This window comes from the organism of the source record quoted next, unplaced genomic scaffold (genome assembly GCF_019419815.1).
Source record: "Pyrus x bretschneideri cultivar Hongxiangsu unplaced genomic scaffold, Pyrus_bretschneideri_v1 Contig34, whole genome shotgun sequence".
Taxonomy (NCBI): domain Eukaryota; kingdom Viridiplantae; phylum Streptophyta; class Magnoliopsida; order Rosales; family Rosaceae; genus Pyrus; species Pyrus x bretschneideri.
In genome coordinates this window covers 2593129-2617132 of record NW_025999657.1, presented here as the reverse complement: position 1 = coordinate 2617132, position 24004 = coordinate 2593129, and the positions used below count along the sequence as shown (strand labels likewise).

General features: G+C 38.7%; 2 protein-coding genes and 1 pseudogene across 3 annotated transcripts; 1 reads left to right on the top strand and 2 right to left on the bottom strand.

Moving 5' to 3' along the window:
* The first annotated feature begins 80 nt into the window (after nucleotides 1-80).
* Nucleotides 81-4616, top strand: LOC103958476. 2 transcript variants are annotated; one of them, XM_009370747.3, is made up of 10 exons: nucleotides 81-343; nucleotides 1602-1661; nucleotides 1799-1838; nucleotides 1985-2163; nucleotides 2296-2334; nucleotides 2484-2570; nucleotides 2736-2796; nucleotides 3378-3502; nucleotides 4100-4191; nucleotides 4276-4616. In XM_009370747.3, exons 1-10 carry the CDS (start codon nucleotides 296-298, stop codon nucleotides 4388-4390), a joined length of 846 nt encoding a protein of 281 aa, XP_009369022.2. In that variant the 5' UTR covers nucleotides 81-295; the 3' UTR covers nucleotides 4391-4616. The 2 variants fall into 2 exon arrangements, with proteins under 2 accessions (XP_009369022.2, XP_009369015.2); XM_009370740.3 differs by having other exon boundaries at nucleotides 4085-4191.
* Nucleotides 4522-6143, bottom strand: LOC125480563 (annotated as a pseudogene).
* Nucleotides 5913-8748, bottom strand: LOC125480585 (cullin-1-like). The gene is made up of 2 exons (XM_048591585.1): nucleotides 8502-8748; nucleotides 5913-8281 (listed from the first exon to the last, which is right to left on the bottom strand). The coding sequence occupies exons 1-2, from the start codon at nucleotides 8515-8517 to the stop codon at nucleotides 6180-6182; spliced, it is 2118 nt and encodes a 705-aa protein (XP_048447542.1). The 5' UTR covers nucleotides 8518-8748; the 3' UTR covers nucleotides 5913-6179.
* Between the last annotated feature and the right edge of the window lie 15256 nt (nucleotides 8749-24004).

Here is a 24004-nt window from a genome sequence, read left to right as displayed (position 1 = left end):
TAGTCAATTTAACGAATTCTTATTACGTTATCCAAAAAAAAAAAAATAAATAAAATATTCTTATTACTGTACCCATTTAAACCGGGTATAAACAAACAAAGAAAAATAAAAGACGAGAGGAAAAATGGAAATAAAATTGGTTTGGTTCGTAAATTAAATTAAAATATATAAATTAAAATAAAGAGGAGTGGGTAAATGGCGCGGTGAGTAGTTGTTGAAATCGCCAGATTGCAGGTTCCGATTTCATCAATTCTGTTTGATCTTCGTCGAATTCAGAGCTTCTGATCATCCTCCCATGGCTGCTCCGTTTTTCTCAACGCCTTTTCAGCCTTACGTTTACCAGGTACTCATCTTTTATTCATTAATTTATGAATTAATTAAAAAAAATTTATAGTCTTCTGTTTGGTTGCCGAGAAAGGTCTGGAAAATAATATAGAAAATTGGTTAATTTCCGCATCTATTGTGTTGATAAATCAGTTAATTACTGAATTGCCGAGACTGAATGAAGCAATGGATTTTTGATCTGAAGTTTTTGCTTCAAGTTAGGGTTTTGATTCGTGGTAGTAGTGTAGTGTTGCTGATTAGCTAAGATGATCTTTGTTTATCATATAGCTTAATTAGATGCAAGGTTTAATTCAATGCTTAAGATTTGCTTAGGTAGTGTACAGTTGCATCTCTGCCTTTTAGCTTATGCAAATTATGTAATACGGGGGAAGAAATTATGCGTACGCCGATAGCGGGTTTAGTTGAAAAATATAGAAGGGTTAAGAATGAAGTAGACAATAAGTTGGATGCTATAAAAGGTAGATTGGCATGGATGTACTCCATGGAAATGTTGTTGTGATAAAAGTTTTGATCTTTGGCTGTATGGCTCACGTGCATGATCCTTCAAACCGACATTCCAACTTCAATGGTTCAGATTAAGGTGATTTAGAGTTTCATTACGGCATTAACATGTCTGGATGCAAAACTGATAGCTGCTGAATTCGTGGTTTGATTGTGCCACCATTAACCTATAACTTCATTCTCCAAACAGAGATACTCAGCCACTTGATGATGGCTCGACTCATTAGTGGCTTTTATAGCCGTCCATATTTCTGTTTGTATCACCAGCACTACTATTAAGAAGCAACGGTGAATGTTTATTGACTTATATAGAAGTATATGTAGGTTCGACGTGTTGTATTGGAAGTATAAACTATACATGGACTACTCTCTAGTGATTTTTATTTCTTATTAATATGTCTGCTACTTTTGCTGCAACTTGGACATATATTGGCAGACAAATGCAGTACTTTGAGTAGAATCCTTTCTGTGTGCTACAAACCAATTTTTTTCTCCATTTTTGCAAGATTTTGTTCACTTCCATTTTGGGTATAGACTAATTTGATACATGGTAATCTATGATACACTTTGAATCGAAATGTCTAGTCATTGGTGGGTATTGGTATTTATCTCATGTTAATGGTCATTACACTGGCTTATGGTGTCTGGTTTGTTCCGCAAATATTTAATTGTCGACTGTAATGGGAAAGTATGAAGTTGGATTGTGCAATAACTTAAGAGTTACTGATGTTTGTATCTTCTATAATGTACCGTAGAGTCCACAAGATGCCGTGATACCTTTTCAAATTTTGGGCGGTGAAGCTCAACTGGTTCAGGTACACGCTATGAGAATCCCAACCCATATCGTGTGTGTGTGTGTGTGAGTGTGTGTATCTCCTGTCTGTATTTGCTCCTTATCTTCTGATTGCTTTTTCATCACTAGAATTACAAACTTCTGCATTTGGTTTATCAGATAATGTTGAAGCCAGAAGAAAAGGTTATAGCCAAGCCTGGTAAGTTGCAAGCCTGGGCTTTTTCTTTCTGTGAGGTGCGTTGTCACAATGAAGTCATCTAATCTCCGACCAGTTTGCAAGGCCTTAGAGAAAATGTAATTTGTTATCACTATCGCATGTGCAACTGATTGACAAATAAATTTTAGGTTCAATGTGCTTCATGTCTGGGTCAATGGAAATGGAAAATGTATTTGTTCCTGAAAATGAAGGAAGCATGTGGCAGTGGATTTTTGGGAAGACAGTCAGTAGCATAGTTTTCTGTAATGCTGGTCCAGGTGATGGATTTGTTGGAATTGCTGCACCTTCTCTTGCGAGAGTTCTCCCGGTTGGTGATTTTAAGCATGCCAAATTTATGTGGATAAGGCACTTTTTTATTACTTAGCATTCCTCTTGACCCCAACAACGGTAAATGACTTAGTTTTGTTTCGGTTGTCTGTATTTTTGTTTCTTTTGACAGATTGATTTGGCTATGTTTGGTGGAGAGATTTTGTGCCAGGTATATATAATTTTCCTTGTGTCCTATCGGTTTCTGCTATTCTCCTGGTTTTCGTTGAACAAATTTAGATATTCCATGCTTTCTGTTACAATCACTTCGTATTAGTTTAATCAACTGGAATTTTATGGAGTTCGTTACAATTTGTGTAGCCAGATGCATTCCTTTGTTCTGTGAATGATGTGAAAGTTAGTAATACACTCGACCAAAGGGCACGTAATGTTATTCCTGGTCCAGAGGTGAGATTTTAGAGACATTTCAGAATCACTTCTCTTGAATTTGCTTAGACTGCTCCTACAATCAACTAATTTCCCTTTTCCTTTTTCTAATTGTCACTTCAATTGTTTCTCAAAGCCATTTGTATTATCTTTATCTTTCTGACAGCCGTGATAATACTTTTACAGATATTTCTAAGACAGAAGCTATCTGGCCAAGGTCTTGCATTTATCCTTGGAGGTGGATCTGGTAAGTTTTTAAATTTCAGGTTCAGCATCTTAAACTTTCGGTCTGCCCAAATTTCTGTGGAGAATTTTATTTCTTGCTTTAAATTGAAAGCATTTTCTGCCTGTTGAAGCTTTACAATTCTCGGTGGTTTATTTCTATGTTGCACATGTTTTCCATAATCTATTCAGTCACTTACTTAGTTTAAAAACTCAATTCAGATGTGTTGATGTACTTTCCGAATCAGATTACCCTCATTTTTGTCTCCTTTTTCCTTTCTGTTTTTTACTTGACCCGTTGCCTTGAATTCCAAACCAACCTGTCTATAGTTTATTTTGTTTCATGAGAGAATGAAGTTAAAAGACTGATTACCTCTTTTTGGAAAACAAATAAGGTGCCATTTGATAATCATTGCGCTATCAATATCATTTTTTTGTTTTCACTTTTTTGAAAACTGAAAACTTGAATAATGAAACCTAAAAACTGAAAACAAAATGGTTAGCAAGGGGCCCCTAAATTAGTTAGGATTAAGGCTTACTTAAGTTATGGTAGGAATTATCAACCTAAGACTAATCGCATGCCTTTCTTGTTTCTCCATTTGCCAGTTGTACAGAAAAATCTTGAAGTGGGAGAGGAATTATCTGTTGATGTGTCTTGTATAGCTGCTGTAACTGCAACAGTCAATATCCAAATCAAATTCAATGGTACCGTGAGAAGAGCACTGTTTGGTGTAAGTTGCTTCCGTTTCTTTCCGTTTGCACTCTTTTTTGAGTGCTTCTATTTCTACACATAGTTGGCATTCTATTACATGTTCATAAACTTGCAAGTTTGCCATGTACTTTATAATATCTCGATTGGGCGAAGCTATTAGTTGCACTGCAGCGCACTCAAATCTCTACGCTTAAGGGTTATTGCGGGATGCCCCCATTTAAGGATTCAGATTTGAACAGCATGACTATCGGAAAGGTCCAGAGCACTTCCTGGCATCTAAATTATGGGCTGCCAATGCAACTGAATGAAACATTCAGGAAGTGCTTTGGACCACATTGAACAAAATTAGCGTCATCCTTGTATAGTTGCATTACATATAACATATTGCTGTCCACATTTATTGGCATGACACATAAAGAGACTTTGATTTCAACCCCAGTGGATGATTAGAAGACACTTTGAGTGCAAATGAACTTATTCTTCGAGCTCCACCCCATGTTGAAAACCCTTTCTAACATGCTTTCCGGCTTCCGAAATTACATAGCTTAAGCATGCTATTTCTTTCCATTTCCAATTTCCAAGAATCAAATTTTCCTAACAGTTGACCAAATCACAGAGTGACAATCTGGTAACGGCTGTTCTAACTGGGCCAGGCATTGTCTTCATTCAGAGTTTACCTTTTCATCGATTTTCTCAGCGTATTGCTAGGTAACAACGTTTTGTTCAGTTTCATTTGTTTACTAATGCTTTATTCTGGCTTTAACAAATGGAATGTACGGATTTTGTTTACAGGGCGGTTACATCTCCAAACATGAGGGAAAATCCGAAGTTCTACATGCAGATAGTCATTTTCTTTTTCCTGGCATATGTTGTGATTGTATCTTCGTTAATCTTGACCGATGTATGAATTTCACCCCTTTTTTCTTTTCATCTTCTATCCACAGAGATACCAGTATCATATCCCTTAAGTGGTTGCTGTATCTCGATTCGGTTTCAATATAATCAGGTCAATAGAAATAGGGGATTTTAGATTTTTTCCTCTCGGATTTCTGTTTTTCTTTGCCTAAGATTCTCGGTCAATCATGTGTACGGATTGAGTTGTAAATTAAAGCCTCGTGTTATGTTTTTGAGTTTCTTTTCTCTCAAATTAGCCTGCAAGTAATTTGTCGTCGATATTTGATTTGGCATATGTTTGGAATAATGAAATTTGAACCAAACAAAACAACGGGACTCGTTAAATGAAATTTGTAGCTTTTGAAGGCTAATGAATTGAAAGCAATTAACTACAACATTAGTCGTGTCAAATCTACACGAAAATAAGAGATTTCGATGCATTGCGTTGTCTGGAAGGGATGGTGCGTGGAATCCTGTGGTTGCCAACGAAGAAGGGATGCTTGGCTTGAGCGCTTCAGCAGCAGCAGGCCTTGCGGAAGGTTCCCAAGAACGAAATGAAGAAATCAGCTGGATGGCGGATCTGCTTGCCAAAGGAATCATCGCAGACAGACCAACACCGCGAAGTTGTGGAAACTCATAGCTCAAGTTTTGGGGAAGAAGCTCTCCCTCTGGCCATGTCTCCCAAGTTGGACTGCCAATGACGCTGCAAATCGAAAGCAGCTCTGCCATGATGGCGCCCTTGCCTACATATCAACCTTTGGGCCCTAGAAGCCTGACCGAAGCAATACCTCAGGAGCTCGATAAGGGCGAGTGGTGACGTAATCTGTTAATCAAGACGTTAGTGGGCTTCAAATCACCGTGGAAATAGCCGTTTCTGTGCATATAATCCAGGCCATGAAACATCTGAAAGCAGATGCTTTGAACTTCATCCGCGGTGAATTTGGTTCGCCTTTTGATCATACGATCAAGGAGACTGCTCTGCATATACACGAAGACAAGGAATGCTCGTATTTGGTGAAGACACTCTTCAACTGGACAATGCTGGGATGCTTGAGCTTGGAAAGGGACTGAACTTCCGGTAGTGTTAGACACTGCTCAAAGGAACTGATCTCTCCCATCAGATATTTGATTGCAATGATTTTACCTGTCGGTTTGTGCTGCGCCTTAAATCCTGAGGTACTGACTATTCATAATAAATCGTGCGGTTAGTTTTCATTAGGTACTGACTATACTTTCAATTTATACAAACACATTAAAACACGACACACTGGTAGGCCCACCCTACATTCTATTTGATTTAAAAACTTAAAGGCGAATATTACATTTCAAACTACACTAATTTGTGCACAAGCCACAAGCACCAAATTATTCCTCAAGTCATAAGCTGGACTGTTTATATCACGAAAGTATTAGATTTAAGCTCTACAGGATTCTGCAAGAGGTTCTACTTGAGATGTGACAGAAATATGCATCAAGTTGGATATGCAGACTGTAAAAGAGCTAAGAACGAAAAGTGAAATCGAAGAAACCCAAAGAACAAAGGAGTGAGCTAAAATGCTATATATGTTGTCTGCAAAATGTCTGATGAGTTGAAAATCCCTACTCTTCGACGATTATTAGAGACAATCTCTCTGTAAAATACATATTCATTGTTCTTAGTATAGAAAACCAAGCAGAGGTTCAGCCTAAAGCTTTAGACCTAGATGACAATATTAACATAATTCTCCACACACATTACACACTTCATCTTCCTGTGCTTCCAGCATATCCCAACAAGTTATATCAAGAGTCAAAGACTCGAATCACGCAAGATACTTAAACAAGTTACGATCTTCCTTGTCCCTCTCCAGGTAGTCACGGATGATGAGACCTTCAATCTGCTTCTTAATCGCTCTGATGTCAGGCTTGAACTTATGTCTCAACTGCTCAACACACTCCGTAACTAATTGTTGATGTTCCAAAACTTTCCGGCTCTTCATAATCCGCACAATTGCTGCATCAATAGCATATCGTCTTTCTTTCTCTACATCTTGGATCACCTCCTTCCTTTCCTCCACTGGTGGGAGAGGAATCTTAATTCTTCTCATTCTGTCGGTGAACTTAGAGTTGAACTCAAAGCTGTCATTTGGTGATATAGTTTTTGTATCAGGCTCCTTAATAAGGATCTTGTACTTGGCACAGGAAAGCGAATGAAGAACCCTGACAGCCGCCTCATGGGTAAGGTTCAACTTACTTCGAACTTCTGAATAGCTCAACCTATCCATGCTATTGAAAAGCAGTAGGAGAGCACCCTGATAAGTCGACACAACCAATTTGATTTCTTTTAGCTCAAACTTTCCAATAATGTTGCAAGTTCCCAAAGAGTAAACCCATGTAATTTTTCTGCATTTCGTCTTTCTTTCATAAAATCCCTTGAAAACTTCAACACATTTCACCATCTCTGCAGGAAGGCTAAGATCACATGTTTTATAACTGGGCCAGAAACCAGTTGTAAGAACGGTGACTGTAAAATCAATCCCAGGATCAACATTTGGGCTATTGCAAAGGTACTCCTCAAAGCTAGTCTGATTTTCCCGAGCCAATGTCAGATCTGTGACCATTCCCTCCATTTTTGAGGTGAACAAGCCACCATATTGCTGTTTCATCTTTGTAAGAATACTTTTTTCATGTTCCTTGTTGGCAGTCGGATCAAAAAGTAGCCGATGGGCAAGCTTTTTCCTGTAAAATTCTGCAAAAAGGTCTTTGTCACTGATATAAGTAAGAAACTTAAAAACCTTGTCAAGCATCACCTCAACGGCCTCATCACTCAACTTCTGGCTCCGACCCTTTTTGAGGATATTTTCACAGAATGTTGCGAGTAATTGAGCACTTGAATACCCAGAAACAGCTTTATTGCAAAATACATCAAAGGCCTCTCTCAGAGCTTTGTGGAAGACATGGTTTTTGATTGAGCAATCATTAAAGTATGCCATATGCTTATCATGAAGCTCAATTATGTTTGTGACAAGGACCTGTTCCAGCATGCCAGAAGATCTGTCTGAAGCCTCGTTACTTGCAGTGTATTCAGCCTGTTGGACCAACGATTTTACTTCAACACTAACTTTCTGTTTTAATATTTCAGAAAGTGGTTCAAACAACTCATGTTGCACTTTCTCCACCAACTTTGATTCACTGCTTGAATGCAAGTAATGAGAAACTCTATCCCTCTCCCCTCTCAAGCACTCTTCGGCCTTCACTAAGAAATCAGGACAGAAATCCTCCAAAAGCCAGCTTGCTGCTTTACGAGAATAGTATTCGCCAGCATGTCTTAGCATGTGCGCCTCAAAGTCCTCTTCATATGCATCCATTCGTCCCATTCCAATTCCAACAAATAAATCTATCACATTCTTCACTAGTGCTCTGTCAATCTGCTCTCCCACACGTTCACTATCAATAAGACCAATTACAGTAACTCTAGCATTGACTTGTACTTTTCGATAAACCAAATCGCGGAAGCAGGTAATTCCAACATCATTCAGGCTAGGAAGCGATCTCCTAGGGATGAAAAACCGATCAAGAACACGAAACCATTTTGACAGCCAGCTAATCATAATTTTATAATTCGTCCATCTTTTCACAAGCTCTTGCAGCATAAGCTCGCCGTGTTTCTCATTTACAGATGGCAGCACCGTTGTGGTTACATAGTCCTCCAACGCCGCCCTACACTTATCGTAAAGCTGTCGAGAGTAATCGTGAGGCGGCCTTTGGGTACACATATTGTACACGGTTGTGTAAAGGGTCATATAATCAACGGAATTGAACTGAGGCTCGGGTAATCCTTCTAAAATCCTCTTTAATTTTGCAAACATACTCGATATATATTCCCATCCTTGATCCAACTCGATAAGTGGCCGAAATTGACTACCTATATAATCAAACGATACGCGAAATGGGTAAATTCAAAAGCTTTGAAACAGAATTATTGACAGAACAATTCGTGGAACCAGAAATGTAATATCAGATTTTGCTTGCTTGTACAACAATTCATCTTTTATGGAGTGGATAAATTTGATAAGAGAACAATACCAGCAAAATAATTGTGTGGTAAATAGTTAATTTCATGGAATTCATGGAAAGAAGCGTACCTGAGACCACACTCATAGCTGCCGGAGAATTGTGAGGGAGGAGCTGACGACGGCGGAGAAGAAAACCCAAGAAATGGATAATCGAATAGATGATCGGAGATAGGCCGAGCAGCTCCGCCGATCCTCTTCAGTTTAGTCAACAGCTGAGCTAGCTCATCCACTGCCCATCCGCCGTACTCTCAGAAGAAGAAGAAGAAGAAGAAGAAGAAGAAGGAAGCAAAACGTCGGAGGAGGAGAAATGAAGTAATGGGAAAGTCCTTAGTGTCTCCCAAGTGGAATTTATATATTAGAGCACTTCCACAGTGGAAACCTCTCAGTGGCTGTTCACTATTTAATCCATCAATGAACAGTAATTGTCCGAACAGTAATTTTTATGGCATGTTCACCGTTGCACTTGAATAATCCTGACAATAAGCAATAAAATATTATTATTATTTTTTAAAATAATAAAAAATAATTTTATTTGTAATTTTGGATAGGATTTTTAATCGGTCTCATTGTACCACTTTCTATTAAAAATTTTATTTTTAATTTTTTAATTTTTTTTCTTTTCACATGGTGCAAATAGACCTGGCATTCGTGTCGTGTTGCCCGTGTTCGTGTCATTTTCGTGTCATACCCGATATCTTAACGGGTCGTGTCGTGTAACACCCGTTAAAATAAACGGGTAAAATGACCCGACCCGAAATCGACCCAATAATATTAACAGGTAATATGACCCGACCCGTTACCTGTTAAAAAATATATATTTTAAACTAATAAATAATTAATTAAAAAAACATAATACTTTTTTGCGTGAAAAAAAGGTTGCACGCCCAAACTAATAACCCTAAACCTAAACCGACTTATTACTAATAACCCTAAACCATTCCTCAAATTTGATCTTCTACCAACATGTCAAATTGTGATAGACTGATAATCTATAATGATAGATAATACATACCATATTGTCACATTCAACCAAAACATAAAAACACAATTTTCTTTTAAGTATATATTTACATATCCAAAATAAGAGCATAATAAAAAAAACATTAGAACATTACAAAATATCAAATGTTCAAAAGATTTGCAAAATTAAGGACATTGGAACATTAGAACATCTTGCACATTTTCTTCCAATCAAACCTTTCAATTTTCCTCAATCATCATGGGAAAAAGTATTGGAACTTTGGCTTGATAGATTATCTTCAAGAGTTATATTGATGATGTTTTCATTGAGGTTTTCCACATTAGCACTCTCTTCCGCATAAACTAAACATAGAAAAATCAAACATTGTATGTAAACCATTCAAATTATGGGTACTAAAAATAATTATGAAAAGATATAAAAAATAGTTCTATATTATATAAACGATATACTACCTCCTTTTCCAAAAAGCCAATCTCGTGTACACAGCAAAACTTGAACCGTGTCTGGCAACAATGAAGTACGATATTGATCTAGCACTTTACCCCCAATACTAAAAGCAGATTCTAACACAACAGTTGAAATAGGAATTGTTAGCACATCTCGTGCTAACTGAGAAAGTATTGGATAATGAAAACGCTTCATTTGCCACCAAGAAAGAACATCTATATCTTGTCTTCTATCTAGTCTTTTATCATCCAAATACTTCTGTAATTCACCTTTTTCAACTGAGTTTGGACCATTGTAATTATTATCAAAATCCTACATCAAAAAAATAAAATGAAAACATAAACATCATAAAAATTATGCATAACCCAATTTCTAATATAATATTAATAGTTTTAAAGTACTATGTATAAAAAGGAAAATACAAACTTTATGTTACCTCAAAGAGAGCATCTCCACCTTCTATTTGATGATTAGGCGTCAAGTTCATTGGAATATTTGAATAATTAAGATGAGCAGATATTTCCGAGTACACATTAAAGAGAGCAGTCAATGTGGCATAAACATTATTATATTCCATAGAATTCACACCATGAAGCTTTGTGTAAGCCCAATCCACAAAATGTAGCTTATAACGAGGATCCAAGATGATTGCAATTGACATAATCAAACTGTAATCTGACCAATACTTCTCAAACTTCAAGTGCATATAATTCCCCATCTTATTCATGAAACTATCACAGTCATCAATGGCTGCCTTAATTTGAAGCTGAATTACGAACACTTTAGGGAAGAATAAATTTGATGTGGGGTACTTTGTTCCAGAGAATAAGCATGTAACATCATAAAAGTACCCCCAAAAACTTCGAAATCTTCACCACTTTATCCCACTCTTCAGAAGAAGGACAACTTTCAAAATTTGAATCACTCAATCCTAAATTAATAAAAGCATATCGATAGAAAATGGCACTATCTAGCATAAGATAGGTTGAGTTCCATCTAGTAGGGACATCTTGTCTCAAACCTCTCTTACTATCCAATATCCCTACTTGCCTAACACATTCTTGAAACTTTAGTTTCCTAGCCTCAGAACCCTTTACATACTTGATGCATTCACGAATTTTTACCACCGAATAATCAATTTCTTTTAGTCCATCTTGGACCATCAAATTAAAATATGAGCACAACAACGCACATGAAAGAAATCACCATTCATCAAGAGAAGACCTCTAATATTTAATTGATTCCTCAAAATATTAACAAAAAAAATATTTGAAGAAGCATTATCCAAGGTAATAAAAAATAACTTCTTCTCAATCCCCCACTCAGTCACCAACGCACTTATTTTCTCACATAATGCAACACCGATATGCGGAGGAGGCATGTGACAAAAACTTATAATCCTTTTATTCAATTTCCAATCCTTGTCTACAAAGTGAGCAGTAAGTGCAAGATACCCATCAGTGCACTAAGATGACCATAAGTCTGATGTCAAACAAATTCTACCTTCAACCGAGCCTAACAAATTATGCAGTGCTTGTTTTTCAATTTGAACATCCTCAACACACAAGCTTTGATAGTATTTCGACATGGTAGTTTAACATCAGGACATACATATGCAAACAAAGCCTTAATTCCCTCATGTTCAACAAAATTAAAAGGAAGATTATGTTTGATGATTGCCTGTACTAATAAGCCACGGAATACCAGAGGATCAAACTTTTGGGAACACAATTCAGATGCCGACATAAACAATTCAACATTATTCTTTGCAGGGCATGTATTCAAATGTCTTTTCATATTTCCTGTCCCATGATGACTATCATCTATCACTACTTTCTTACAATCTTTGCATTGAGCACGACATTTACCATCTTCAAAAATAGTATCCAATTTAGTGAAAGTGTTCCAAACAGGAGATCGAAGTTTTTGCTTACCTAAATTGATTGTTCTAGCTTTTTTCTTTGCAAAACTTGTATTTGTATTCTCCATACTTTCGCTTCCAAGATCTCGTTCTGTTCCCATTATAATCTCAACGGACTCCTCATCGTTTACTGAATCTGAATCTCTAGCATCCATTGCTTCTGAAACAAAATAGGTATAAATTAATTAATAGCTTTTTAAATAGGTAGGATATTATATTACTAACAGTAACAATGGATATTACTAAGCAATAACGCATTCGCCATTCAACATTAGACAAGACAATGATCCAAAATAGTACTCTCCAAAGTTGCCACTGCTAATTCTTTTCTCTAAGTCAAATGGTCTTACGCACAGGACAACATACCTTATTCTTGAATCCAAATTAAAAAGAAGCAATGAGAGACAAAAAATTCAAACAAAATGTATAAAATTAAAATAAAAATATATCACGATGAGGGAGATTAATCCGAAAGAAAATGGAATATGTACAATTGGCTAAGCATTTAGTAGGCATACAAATTAAAAAGCAACAAAACTGGGGCTTGAAGTTTTGCTAGAATTCCTCTTACTAATAAATTATAATTAATTCATAATTAACCCGGACACTTAAAACAAGATTTATTTTCTATCCCTCATTTTCGTTAGGGTCACAACAATGATCCAAAATAGTACTCTCCAAAGCTGCCATTGCTTATTCTTTTCTCTAAGTCAAAATGGTCATGCATGCACACAGGACATACCTTATTCTTGAATCCAAATTAAAAAGAAGCAATGAGTGACAAAAAATTCAAACAAAATGTATAAAAATAAAATAAAAAAATATTACGATGAGATTAATCTGAAAGAAATTGGAATATGTACAATTGGCTAAGCATTTAGTAGGCATACAAATTAAAAAGCAATAGAACTGAGGCATGAAGTTTTGCCAGAATTCCTCTTCCTAATAAATTATAATTAATTCATAATTAATCCGGACACTTAAAACAATTTTCCAAGATTTAATTTCTATCCCTCATTTTCGTTAGGGTCACAACAATGATCCAAATTAGTACTCTCCAAAGCAGCCACTGCTTTCAGTTCAGTTACATTTTTTCATTTCCAATTTTCCATGAATGGAGGAATAAAGAGGGAGAAATACTTACATAGAGAAATACAGAGGAAGTGGCTGTACGAATGGAGGACGAGAAGATCGTGGCTGTCGGATTAGAGTTTTTTGGAAGAACAAATGGTGGGAAAGAGGGGCTAGGAAGAATAAACGGCGCCGCTGGTCAGGACTTGGGTGGGACTTGGGAGAGACAGATAGGGTTACAGCTTACGGGAGGGGAGGGGAGAGAGCCGAGAGACTAGAGAAAGGGATTAGATTTATTATTTAGGGCTGGGCATTTGCATTTGGGCAGTGGGCAGCCTGGGCTCAAAGTCAGTGGGCTGGCTTTGTTAGTGGCTTTTGTTTTTTTTGGTTTTTTTGTTTGAAGACTACTAGTAGTCTAGTAGCTTTCCTTTTGTTTTGATTTGATCAAATCACTAGATCAGTGAGTCAGGGACTCAGAGTCGGAGTCATATGGAAATAATGGAAAATATAAGGGGTTTTTTGTCCAAAAAAGTTTTAATAATATAAGTGAAATATAATCCAACGGTACAGATTTACTCTCATTTATCTTACGGCTGTTATTTAAGTAAAGTCTTTAATAGTTTTTTAATTAATGTAGAAGTATAAAAAATATAGAAAAAAATATATAAACACTCGTAATAACAAGCTTTACAACTTTCGTGAAGAGCTTAACTTTAAAATTCGCCACTATAATCATATAAATCATAGATCAAAATTTAACCATTGATTGTTGTTTACATTTACGCTTCATTTTTCTCATCAAATTTTTTTTTTTCAGAATTTTTTTTTTTGAAAACATGATCTATTAGAGGATGCCAGAAGATGAACAGTTTGGATCGTTGATATTATGTTCAGAGTTTTATGGTTAGTGAAAATATTGCTTGATGTTTATAAAGTTTCTACAAACTATATGACATCAACTCATATTTCAATTAACCGTAAATATCGAAACATGATATTAAAGATCTAAACCGCTCATCTTCTTACATCCGCCAGATGATCATGTTTTCAAAAAAAGAAAATTTAAAAAATGAAATTCAGTAACAAGAATAAGGCGTAAATGACAATCAACGGTTAAATATAAATTTAAGGTTTATGGATTATAGTGTTGGATTTCGAAGCTGACCCCTTCATGAAAGTTGTAAAGCTTGTCATTATGAGTGATTGTATATTTTTTTTACATTTTTTACACTTCTACAATAATTATTATTAACTTTATTAATTTTTCCCTCAAATAAAAAACATTATTTATGAGGATTTGGAGGAGTTTAAAAATCTAAACGATAATGTAAGTGTAACCATTATATACTGGTAGAGGAATAATGATGAATCACAAGTGTTTATATATTCTTTCACATTTTTCATACTTGTATGTATGTCTTCTTAGTTTATTTTAATTTTGGACAACAACATATTAAGTAAAATTTATCATCTTAAGCTTTTCAAGGGTATTGAGGTGGGCTTGGCCCATGGTTTCCTTCTGGTAGCATGGTTTTAGCCTTTTAGGGAAGCATATTTGATTTTATAAGTTGGACTCTCTCTCTCTCTCCCTAAAATCAAATGCGCATGGTTTTATAAAATCAAATGAAGCAGCATGTTAGGACTCCTAACCCTTTGGCCTTTGCTTGACAACCTATGGGTCAGAATTTCCTCCTTCAAGGAAGGACAGCTCCCATATGATATCCTAGTAATGATAATAAGGAACTCTCATAATAAAAATAAATAATGACACTTTTTTTTTTTAACTTATATAGAATAATAATACAAAACTATATATTTAATATAGAATATATTGTACATATAATATATTAATAGGGCTATTGTATTCTATAATAAATCTTTTAGTAATTAAACTTTAAAATTATCAAAATAATTTTTTTCTTAACAGGTCGAAACAGGTTACCCATGTGTTACCCGCGTGTATACCCGTTAAGAACCCGTTATTAACGGGTTCTTAACGGGTCACCAGATAATGACCCGATAAGTTATCGTGTTGACCTGAAACCCGTTATTTTCGTGTCGTGTCATCGTGTCGTGTCAGAAACTGCCGGGTCTAGGTGCAAAGCCTTTGTTATTTTGACATGGTGCCAATGCACCATTCCAAAACCTTTTTTTTTTATTATTATTTTTTTCTTCTTTTCACATGGTGCCAACGCTTTTCTTTCTTTTTTAAGCTTAGCAGCTCTCTCACTTGATTTTCAACCCGTGTCCTCCGCCCCCCCAACCCCCCAAAGGAACCCAAACCCTCCTCCCCTCTCTTCCTCCATCTTCACCACCCCACCGCCGCCTTTATTCCTCCATCTTCACCATCCCACCCACCTCAGCCTCCATTAACGGTCCCGATCTTCCCCGCTCCCTAACCAAACTCTCTCTCTCTCTCTCCTCTTTCCCCTAAAAACAAATCCCAAATCGTACGATTTGGGTGCGCCAATGGAAAGAAGAGGATCGCGAGTGCGTGAGGGCGAAGGTGATGCGAGGTGCAACGGCAGCTGTGGCAGAGGAGGGACTAGATCTCTGCCATTTGTCTGTGGGTGTTCATCAACCTCAACAACGAACTCCAGTGAAAGCCGTTGAGTTCAAAGCCCAGGTTTTACACTTTTTTTAATTTTTAATATTTTACCTTTTTTTTTATTAACATTTTATATTTTTATTAATTTTATATTGTGGCTGATGTCACCCTTACGTCAGCCCACGTTACATTGCCTTCGGGTTCTCGGGCTGGCAACTCGTGCCGAGCCTCTCCCTTGGGCCCTCTCGGGCTCCAACGCCAGCACACGCTGGGCTTGGTTGCTTGGGCTCTTTGCCACTGTTCGCGGGCCTGTCCCTCGGGGGAGAGCACAAGCTAGAAGCGCTCTTAAAATTCCATTTGACCCCTGAAGGATTGGCTAATTGGAGATTGACCCCTAAACTATTTTTAATCAATTTAATTAACTAAGTAAACTTTTTGAAAACAATCAATTGACACCCTGCTGTTAGATTCCATTTATTTTTTTTCTGTTAAATCGAAGGGCACACACTAATCTTTGCATTGTGAACGTAAATTTTTATTTTCAAAACCCAAAAGAAAATTAAAAGGAAAAACTCTAAAAAAAAAAAAAAAAAAAAAAAAAAAAAAAAAAAAAAAAACAATATTTGGCTACTCAAAGATGAGTAGGAACTCTTACTCAAAATTCTTAGTATTTTAATCTTGGAGATTTGTGCTTCTAATCAAAACCGTTCATACTATGAATCACATGTAAAGATATTCTTACAAAAAATAAATTAAAACTAAGGTCGTTTAGTCAATCTATTATAACAAATACATAGACGATTCATAATGCTTTTACCAATACCATTCATTTGTTTTTAAATAGTTTGATGACTAAATGACCTTAGTTTTAATTATTTTTTTGCAATGACGATCTTTATATGGTGATTTATAAAATGAACTGTTTTGATTATTGTGAACACGAAAAATTCCTGACGACGAGGAACCAGAATACGTGTACAAAATAATATTTTTGTGTTTAATGATTTTGGGGTTACGATCTCTCTCAAATTTGGTCCTCTGATTCTATCTTCGTAGGGTGTAGGTTTGTGGATGAGTTGTTGATCCAAAGGGCCGTCGGGGCTTGATCTAAGGATGAACAGTTGATGAACGGATCTTCAAGGGGCGTTGGGCTTGATCTTGAAGAATGGGTGTATGGGTTTGTTGAGGTTGTTGATCCAAAGGGCCATTGGGGCTTGATCTTAGGATGAACAGTTGATGAATGGATCTTCAAGGGGTGTTGGGCTTGATCTTGAAGAATGGGTGTATGGATTTCTTCAAGGGCTTTTGGGCTTGATCTTGAAGGTTGATGGATGAGCAGATCTTCAAGGGCTTTTGGGCTTAGTCTTGAAGAACGATTGGATGTGTGGATTTGTTGAGGTTGTTGATCCAAGGGGCCGTTGGGGCTTGATCTTAGGATGAACGGATGATGAATGATGAACACTTTCTTCAAGGGGCCGTCGGAGCTTGATCTTAAGTTGGTGGGAGTTCTTCAAGGGCCGTTGGGGCTTGATCTTGAAGGAGGATTTGACGAAGAACGAAGAGTGCTTTCTTGATCCTTCGGGATTTTCTTGAGAGCTTTAGAACTTTAAGGCTTCAAGATTTTGGTGTGTGTGGGGAGTATTCTCTTCCATTTTGGGAGTAGAGAAATGTATTTGTGAATTGGTTCCCTTGGTGATGTTCCTCTTGATGGAGAAGCCTATTTATAGGTTTTGAGAATGAATCACCACCATTCATTTTTTTGGTGAAGTGGGTGGAGGTTGGAGGTTGTAGGTGAAGTGGGTGGAGGTTGTAGGTGAAGTGGGTGGATGTTGTGGGTGAAGTAAGTGTGTGAGGTTGTAGGTGAAGTAAATAAATGTTGTAATTTTAATACATTGGTTAACATTTATTTTACTGAAATTTCGATGTCTACAAATGCCCCCACTTCAAGGCGCGTCGTAGACATGTGCTTGTCACGTGTAGAAGATGCGTTTTGAAGTCCCTTAATGTAGATGTCAACCCAAGGGCCGTCGAGGCTTGATCTTGAATTGAAAATAAGACCATGAGCGGTTTCAGGATTCAGACACATGGCAGGCAAGCACGAGGTGGAGGTGATGACCTGTTTCTTTGTTCAATCTTTCCAATTCTTATTTGAAGAGGGTTAGAGGATGACTCAGCATATGCAGTTGTTGCGTTTGCTGACGATCCACAAGATTGATGTTTCATTGTCACTCGTCTTAGCTGTTCTCCAAGCAGATGTGGTCCCTTCTCTGGAAGTGTATCAACCGTTGAAGATGACTACTCGAGAGCAACGCTAGGTAAGCAACCAGGGAATAGATTCCAGGTAGTCGGTTCCAGATCGGAAGACTAACTCCAAGTGCCGGCTGATTGCTCTCTTTCTCTTTGCCCTGCGAGTAAGAACAAGGACAAAGGGAAGGACATGGAGAAAGCATGATATGAGATACTTTTGCTTTTTGAAGAAGTGTTGACGATTTAACGGCGTCGCGCGGCGAGGCTTTGCTCTTTGGTGACGGCGCCAGCGGAGGGTTGTTGAGGCTTCTCGAGCTCTTTGATTAGAACAATGATGTCGAGCTTGAATTTGACTTAAACTCTTATGTCTGGATGGTGCTGCAGGGGAATGCGTCGTGCTCCAGCAGTTTGTTCCAGCTCCTTGTACCGCATTCTTCTCTGCTTGTTTCTTTTACATAGCCGAGGTGGTGCGCAACCCTTTGCCTTTAAATGGTCTTTCAAGGCATCACTTCTTAGCAATTCATCTATGCTTGGCAGCTTTAGTGTAAAGAAGAGTCATGCGTTTTTGGATGTATGCCTTGCCATATATAGAAATTTTAATGGCAAGTAGTAGTGCGTATGCGGCTTTGTCACCCACGCTTGTCGGTAAAAGTGTGGTAATTGGGGTAATGACCTCCACGCGTTTTCAACTTTGTTAGAGATCTTTGACAAAGTTGCACGTGTTATCTGAAAAGCCGAGATTGTGTCTGAAGAGCGTTGCTGAACTTTACGCAGGAAAATCCGGCTTTTAAGATTTGAAGAGTGGTGTCTCTTCAATTTTTTGAATCGGTGGTTGTGTCGCCTCTCCTTCCCTTATTTTCTTCTTTGCAATAATTTTGTTGCCCTCTTTTTTTTTTTTTTTTTTTTTTGATGATGATTTTGCCGTACACAGTTTATGCTCTTGCTGGCCAGAAGCGTTTGTTGTCACCTTTTAGGCTCGTGCGAACGAGGAGCTTTTGGTGTTGTTTGTAGTTTCAGCTCGTGCAAGCAAGGAGCTTTTGGTTATCGCCTTTTAGGCTCGTGCAGACGAGGAGCTTGTGGTGTCGTTTGCAGTTTCAACTCGTGCAGACAAGGAGCTTTTGGTGCCGTTTGCAATTTCAGCTCATGCAGGCAAGGAGCATTTGTTGTCACCTTTTAGGCTCGTGCGAACGAGGAGCTTTTGGTGCCGTTTGCAGTTTCAGCTCGTGCAGGCAAGGAGCGTTGGTTGTCACCTTTTAGGCTCGTGCGAACGAGGAGCTTTTGGTGCCGTTTGCAGTTTCAACTCGTGCAGGCAAGGAGCTTGTGGTGCCGTTTGCAGTTTCAGCTCATGCAGGCAAGGAGCGTTGGTTGTCACCTTTTAGGCTCGTGCGAACGAGGAGCTTTGGTTGTCGTTTGCAGTTTCAACTCGTGCAGACAAGGAGCTTTTGGTGCCGTTTGCAGTTTCTGCTCATGCAGGCAAGGAGCGTTTGGTGCCGTTTGCAGTTTCAGCTCATGCAGGCAATGAGCGTTTGGTTAGTCGCTTTTTAGGCTCGTGCGAACGAGGAGCTTGTGGTGCCGTTTGCAGTTTCAGCTCATGCAGGCAAGGAGCATTTGGTTGTCGCCTTTTAGGTTCGTGCGAACGAGGAGCTTGTGGTGCCGTTTGCAGTTTCAGCTCATGCAGGCAAGGAGCGTTTGTTGTCGCCTTTTAGGCTCATGCGAGCAAGGAGCTTTTGGTGCCGTTTGCAGTTTCAGCTCGTGCAAGCAAGGAGCTTTTGGTTATCGCCTTTTAGGCTCGTGCAAACGAGGAGCTTGTGGTGTCGTTTGCAGTTTCAACTCGTGCAGACAAGGAGCTTTTGGTGCCGTTTGCAGTTTCAGCTCATGCAGGCAAGGAACGTTTGTTGTCACCTTTTAGGCTCGTGCGAACGAGGAACTTTCGGTGCCATTTGTAGTTTCAGCTTATGCAGGCAAGGAGCGTTTGGTGCCGTTTGTAGTTTCAGCTCGTGCAGGCAAGGAGCGTTTGGTTGTTGTTGTGGATTTGTCAAGCGATCTGGGAGAGGCGTTCCTCGCAATCTTCATAGGAAGGAGCCTTGACTGGGTGATTGAAGAAGTCTTTGGGGAAGAAATCGCGCATCGTGATGGCAACGGACGATCTTTGTGTCATAATTTCATCATCCTCAACATTTTCATGTAGCTTTGAAGGTTGACGGTAGCTGCTTTGCCCCCTTTCCGATTGGTGAACTTGTGGAGGAGACCTATGTTTCTTGTGCATTTTCTTTGGAGTGACATAAGTCCATCCTTCAACTTCACTTGACTTGACTGACATGGTTTTGGAGCATGCCCCCAGCGGTTGAGGTGAAGATTTTGAGTTCAAAGAGCTAGAAGTGACGGTGGTATAGTTTGACTTCACCACATCATTAAGATCTAGCTCGATGATCCCTTTCTGAGCCAACTTCATGATGAGATCTTTTAGCACAAAGCACTTTTCCGTCGGATGACCAATGAAGCGGTGGAATTTACAGTACCTTGGACTGTCAGTACGGTTCATATCTTCCGACCATTTGCACTCAGGTAGGTCGATCACCTTTTTGTCAAGTAAGTCTTTCAACATGGCAACCATGTTAGAGTCGGGGAATGGATAAGTCTTCTCCTCAAGCTCCTTCAAAGTGCGTCTACGTATCTCTTGATCACGAAAAGCTTCGGTTTGAATCGCCTTGCCTCGTGTATGAATTTTGACTAGAGTTGTGTTGACCGTCATTACTTCCTTGATGGGTTTCCACGCAGCCTTATCCACCTTTGGCCCCAAAACTTTGTCATTCTTGTAGTCAGCGATCTGTTCTTTCTTCCCATGATGGGTGATGCTTAACTCCATATCATGGGCGCGGGTGGCTAACTCCTCAAATGTTCGTGGTTTGATGCCTTGAAGGATGTAGTGTAGTCCCCACTACATGCCTTGAATGCACATCTCAATGGCGGAGGTTTCAGAAAGCCGATCTTTGCAATCCAGGCTTAATGAACGCCATCTATTGATGTAGTAGATGACAGGTTCATCATTCCACTGTTTCATACTGGTCAGCTCCAGCATGCTCACAGTGCGACGAGTGCTGTAGAAGCGGTTGAGAAATTCCCTTTCTAGCTGATCCCAATTGTTTATAGACTCGGGTTCGAGGTCGGTGTACCAGTCAAAGGCGTTTCCTTTCAGAGAACGCACGAACTGTTTGACGAGGTAGTCTCCCTCTGTCCCAGCATTGTTGCAAGTTTCAATGAAATGGGCGACATGTTGCTTCGGGTTGCCTTTTCCATCGAACTGCATGAATTTTGGGGGCTGATAACCCCTTGGCATCTTCAAAGCATCAATCTTCTTGGAATAGGGCTTTGAAGAATACACAAAGCACATCCATCCAACAAGTTCAATATTTTAAAAACCATAAGCGTATAATCATAATGAGGAGTATTTTTGGATGATAGACTAAATTCTTCTTATTCATGATATTTGCATTGGATTGGACATAGACTAAACTATTTAACTTGTTGTATCTAGTTTATTTTATTTTTTATTTTTTTGTATGTATCCCCTCAAAAGTTCTCCAATTCATTTCACAATTGGATGAACTTGTAGTCAATCCATCCTTTGCAAATTAGGTACACCATTTCCCTAAGTATACCACCTTGAAACTAAAAAAATAAAAAAGCACACAATTAATAAAAATAAAAAATAAAAGAAAACCAAATCCACCTAGGAGCTGCCTAGGACCGATCGCCTAGGTGCCGCCTAGCCTGCCTAGGCGGTCGCCTAGCTCCAGAATGATTTTTCGAAACGATTTGCCCTAAATCACGACGAGTCTTCACCGCCTAGGCCGATTTTTAGAACACTGACTACCATGTTACATTGTTTGGCACATTGAAAGTGGAACCCTTTTATGATTGGATATTCACAAGTACATTTCAGAGTTCAGCATTCCAACGTCCGAACCATATTTACAGTTAAGACACTTATCTATTTTGAGTAGTTATGTTCATACAGTCAGGTACCAATTCGGCGCACTTATATTTGCACAAATATAATTGAAGCAGCTGAGCATGGTGCAGATGATCCTTGAATTCTGCAGCGACTAGTAGCCTTGTCTTCAAGCTTTAGAACCCAGAGGCCGAGATGAATTTCTTCTTCAACTGCAATCGCTCGGATAAGAAGTTAGCAGCGCATTCGACACCACCACCATACATTCATTTACTCATCGATCGAGCTTGGTTAACGAGATGGCATGCCCTGCATTTAACCAAATGACGTAGTTAGCTTATCAGCTATTCGGCTTACGTGCCACACAAGCTTAGTAGTTTTTTAAGTCAACAATTACGTGAGAGATGAAGAAAAAAAGCTCAAATGCAAGGGATCGGATCTCGGTCAAAGGATAAATTTGAGACAAACAAAGTAGTCAAGAACCCTAGCCTCTGTTGAGATATGAGTAGTCGGCCGGCAAACTTTACCTTTACTTTGGTGACATTGCAAAACAGAAGAAGTAGCCTTTACCTTTTTAAGCTCTGCAGTATGTCAGTATTGTTACATACTCTACGCGTTTATTTCTTCCCTGCTCAAATATGGAATATTGGAAGGCTAAGTAATTAATTAGTGTGGTTTTACAACCATTATGTGGCACCTTTTTGTTCTTCTTTAGTTAGAGTGCAATATGTAGAAAGAAAGAGCAAAAAAGTTAACCAATCTGGATAATTCCTTCTCTATATCATGTTGTTTGGGCCCAAAATAATATTTTCGGCTGAGCTTGGAATTATTCTCGGCCTAGTAGTATTCATCTAGAATTTTATCATGGGTTGTTCGGTCAAGGTCGACTGAATCATGTTGCAAGGAGGATTAGACAAGGATAAGGTAGTCGAACCCTAGTGCAACAAGGAGTCTTGAGGCTGAAGATGCTTAAAATTAGGAGATGAACTTGGATCGTTAAGGAGCTTGGCTCAAAGTCCTATTGGGGTTAGGATTAACCGAAACCTAATCAGAATGGGTTGAGGAGTTCTAATCTGAGTGCAGTTCTAGTTCGGCCATGAAGGGGGTGCACTGCTATAAATAGAGAAGGGAGTGCATCATTCAAGCCCCTCCAAATCAACACACAAATTGCCATGCGCAAAGCTTCTCAATAACCTTGGGATTTTATCCTTTCCTTATTTCTTCTCGCTAACACATCTTCAGTTTAGATTAACAGCACTGTGAAGGCAACCGGCGACATCTTCAGTTTGGATAGACAACACTGGGATCGTAGAATCAGCTGATCAAAAAACACATTTAGTTTGGATAGACAGCACTGCTTCAAGGCCAACTGGTTATTATCTAAGTCTCGGTCGACAAGGATTTTCGAGTCCTTGTTGGTAGAGGTCATCTCATCATCCTTCTCGGCGAAGTGAGTTGTTACCAGGTTACTAGGCTCGGCACGTTGAAAGCTGAGTTTTATGATTGGATATTTGCAAGTACATTTTATAGTTCGGCAATCCGACGGCTAAACCACTTTTACAATCAAGACATTTATTTATTTCAAGTATTTGTGTCCATACAGTTTGGTGCCAATTCGTGTACTTATACTCTCACGAATATAATTACCGAGACCGAACCCGACGCCGATGATTTGCGAACTTCGAAGAAACTAGCGACCTTGTCTTCAAGCTCTAGAACTTAAAAGCCGAGACGTGTTCCTTCCTCGGCTACAGTCGCAAGATCAAGAAGTCTGTAGCATGCCCAACACCATATCAACATATTTTACTCCCCGGCCAAGCTCGGCCGACGGGTTGGCATACCCCGCACATAACCGAAGGACGTAGTTAGCTTATTAGTAGCTCAGCATGCGCGCCATGTAAGCTTGGTAGTTTTTAGGACCAATATTTTGGCATGCCTAGTGGGACACAGTGCTAAAACTACAAAGTTCATGACCATTGAAACACGGTAAAAAAAAATAGCCATGAGTAAGTCAACGACTAATCTTCCACCTACAGTCCAAAGCCTAGGACATGATGACTCGTGATACAAAAATCCTCACTAAAATGACAAAAGGCATTTTTGTTGAAGGACTAGTGGAGGATTGTGACGAGGACGATGATGAGGCCTACGATCCACCATCTAGATCTTTTCTCCAGCAACGATTTGAAGAGCAATCTCAACAGTTTGAGCAAATGTTCAGCTGAGAGGTAAAAAACATACTTAAAGAGATGCATGATAATAACATTGTACACAATAGATTGCTCAAAGTTCTTGTCAATAAAGTCCATGACATTGGACTCGTCGATCAAGCCAGTCAGCCTATTCTAAAGAATAACCCCCTGCCAGCAGTACAGGCCGAGACAGGATCTGCTCGGCTGAAATG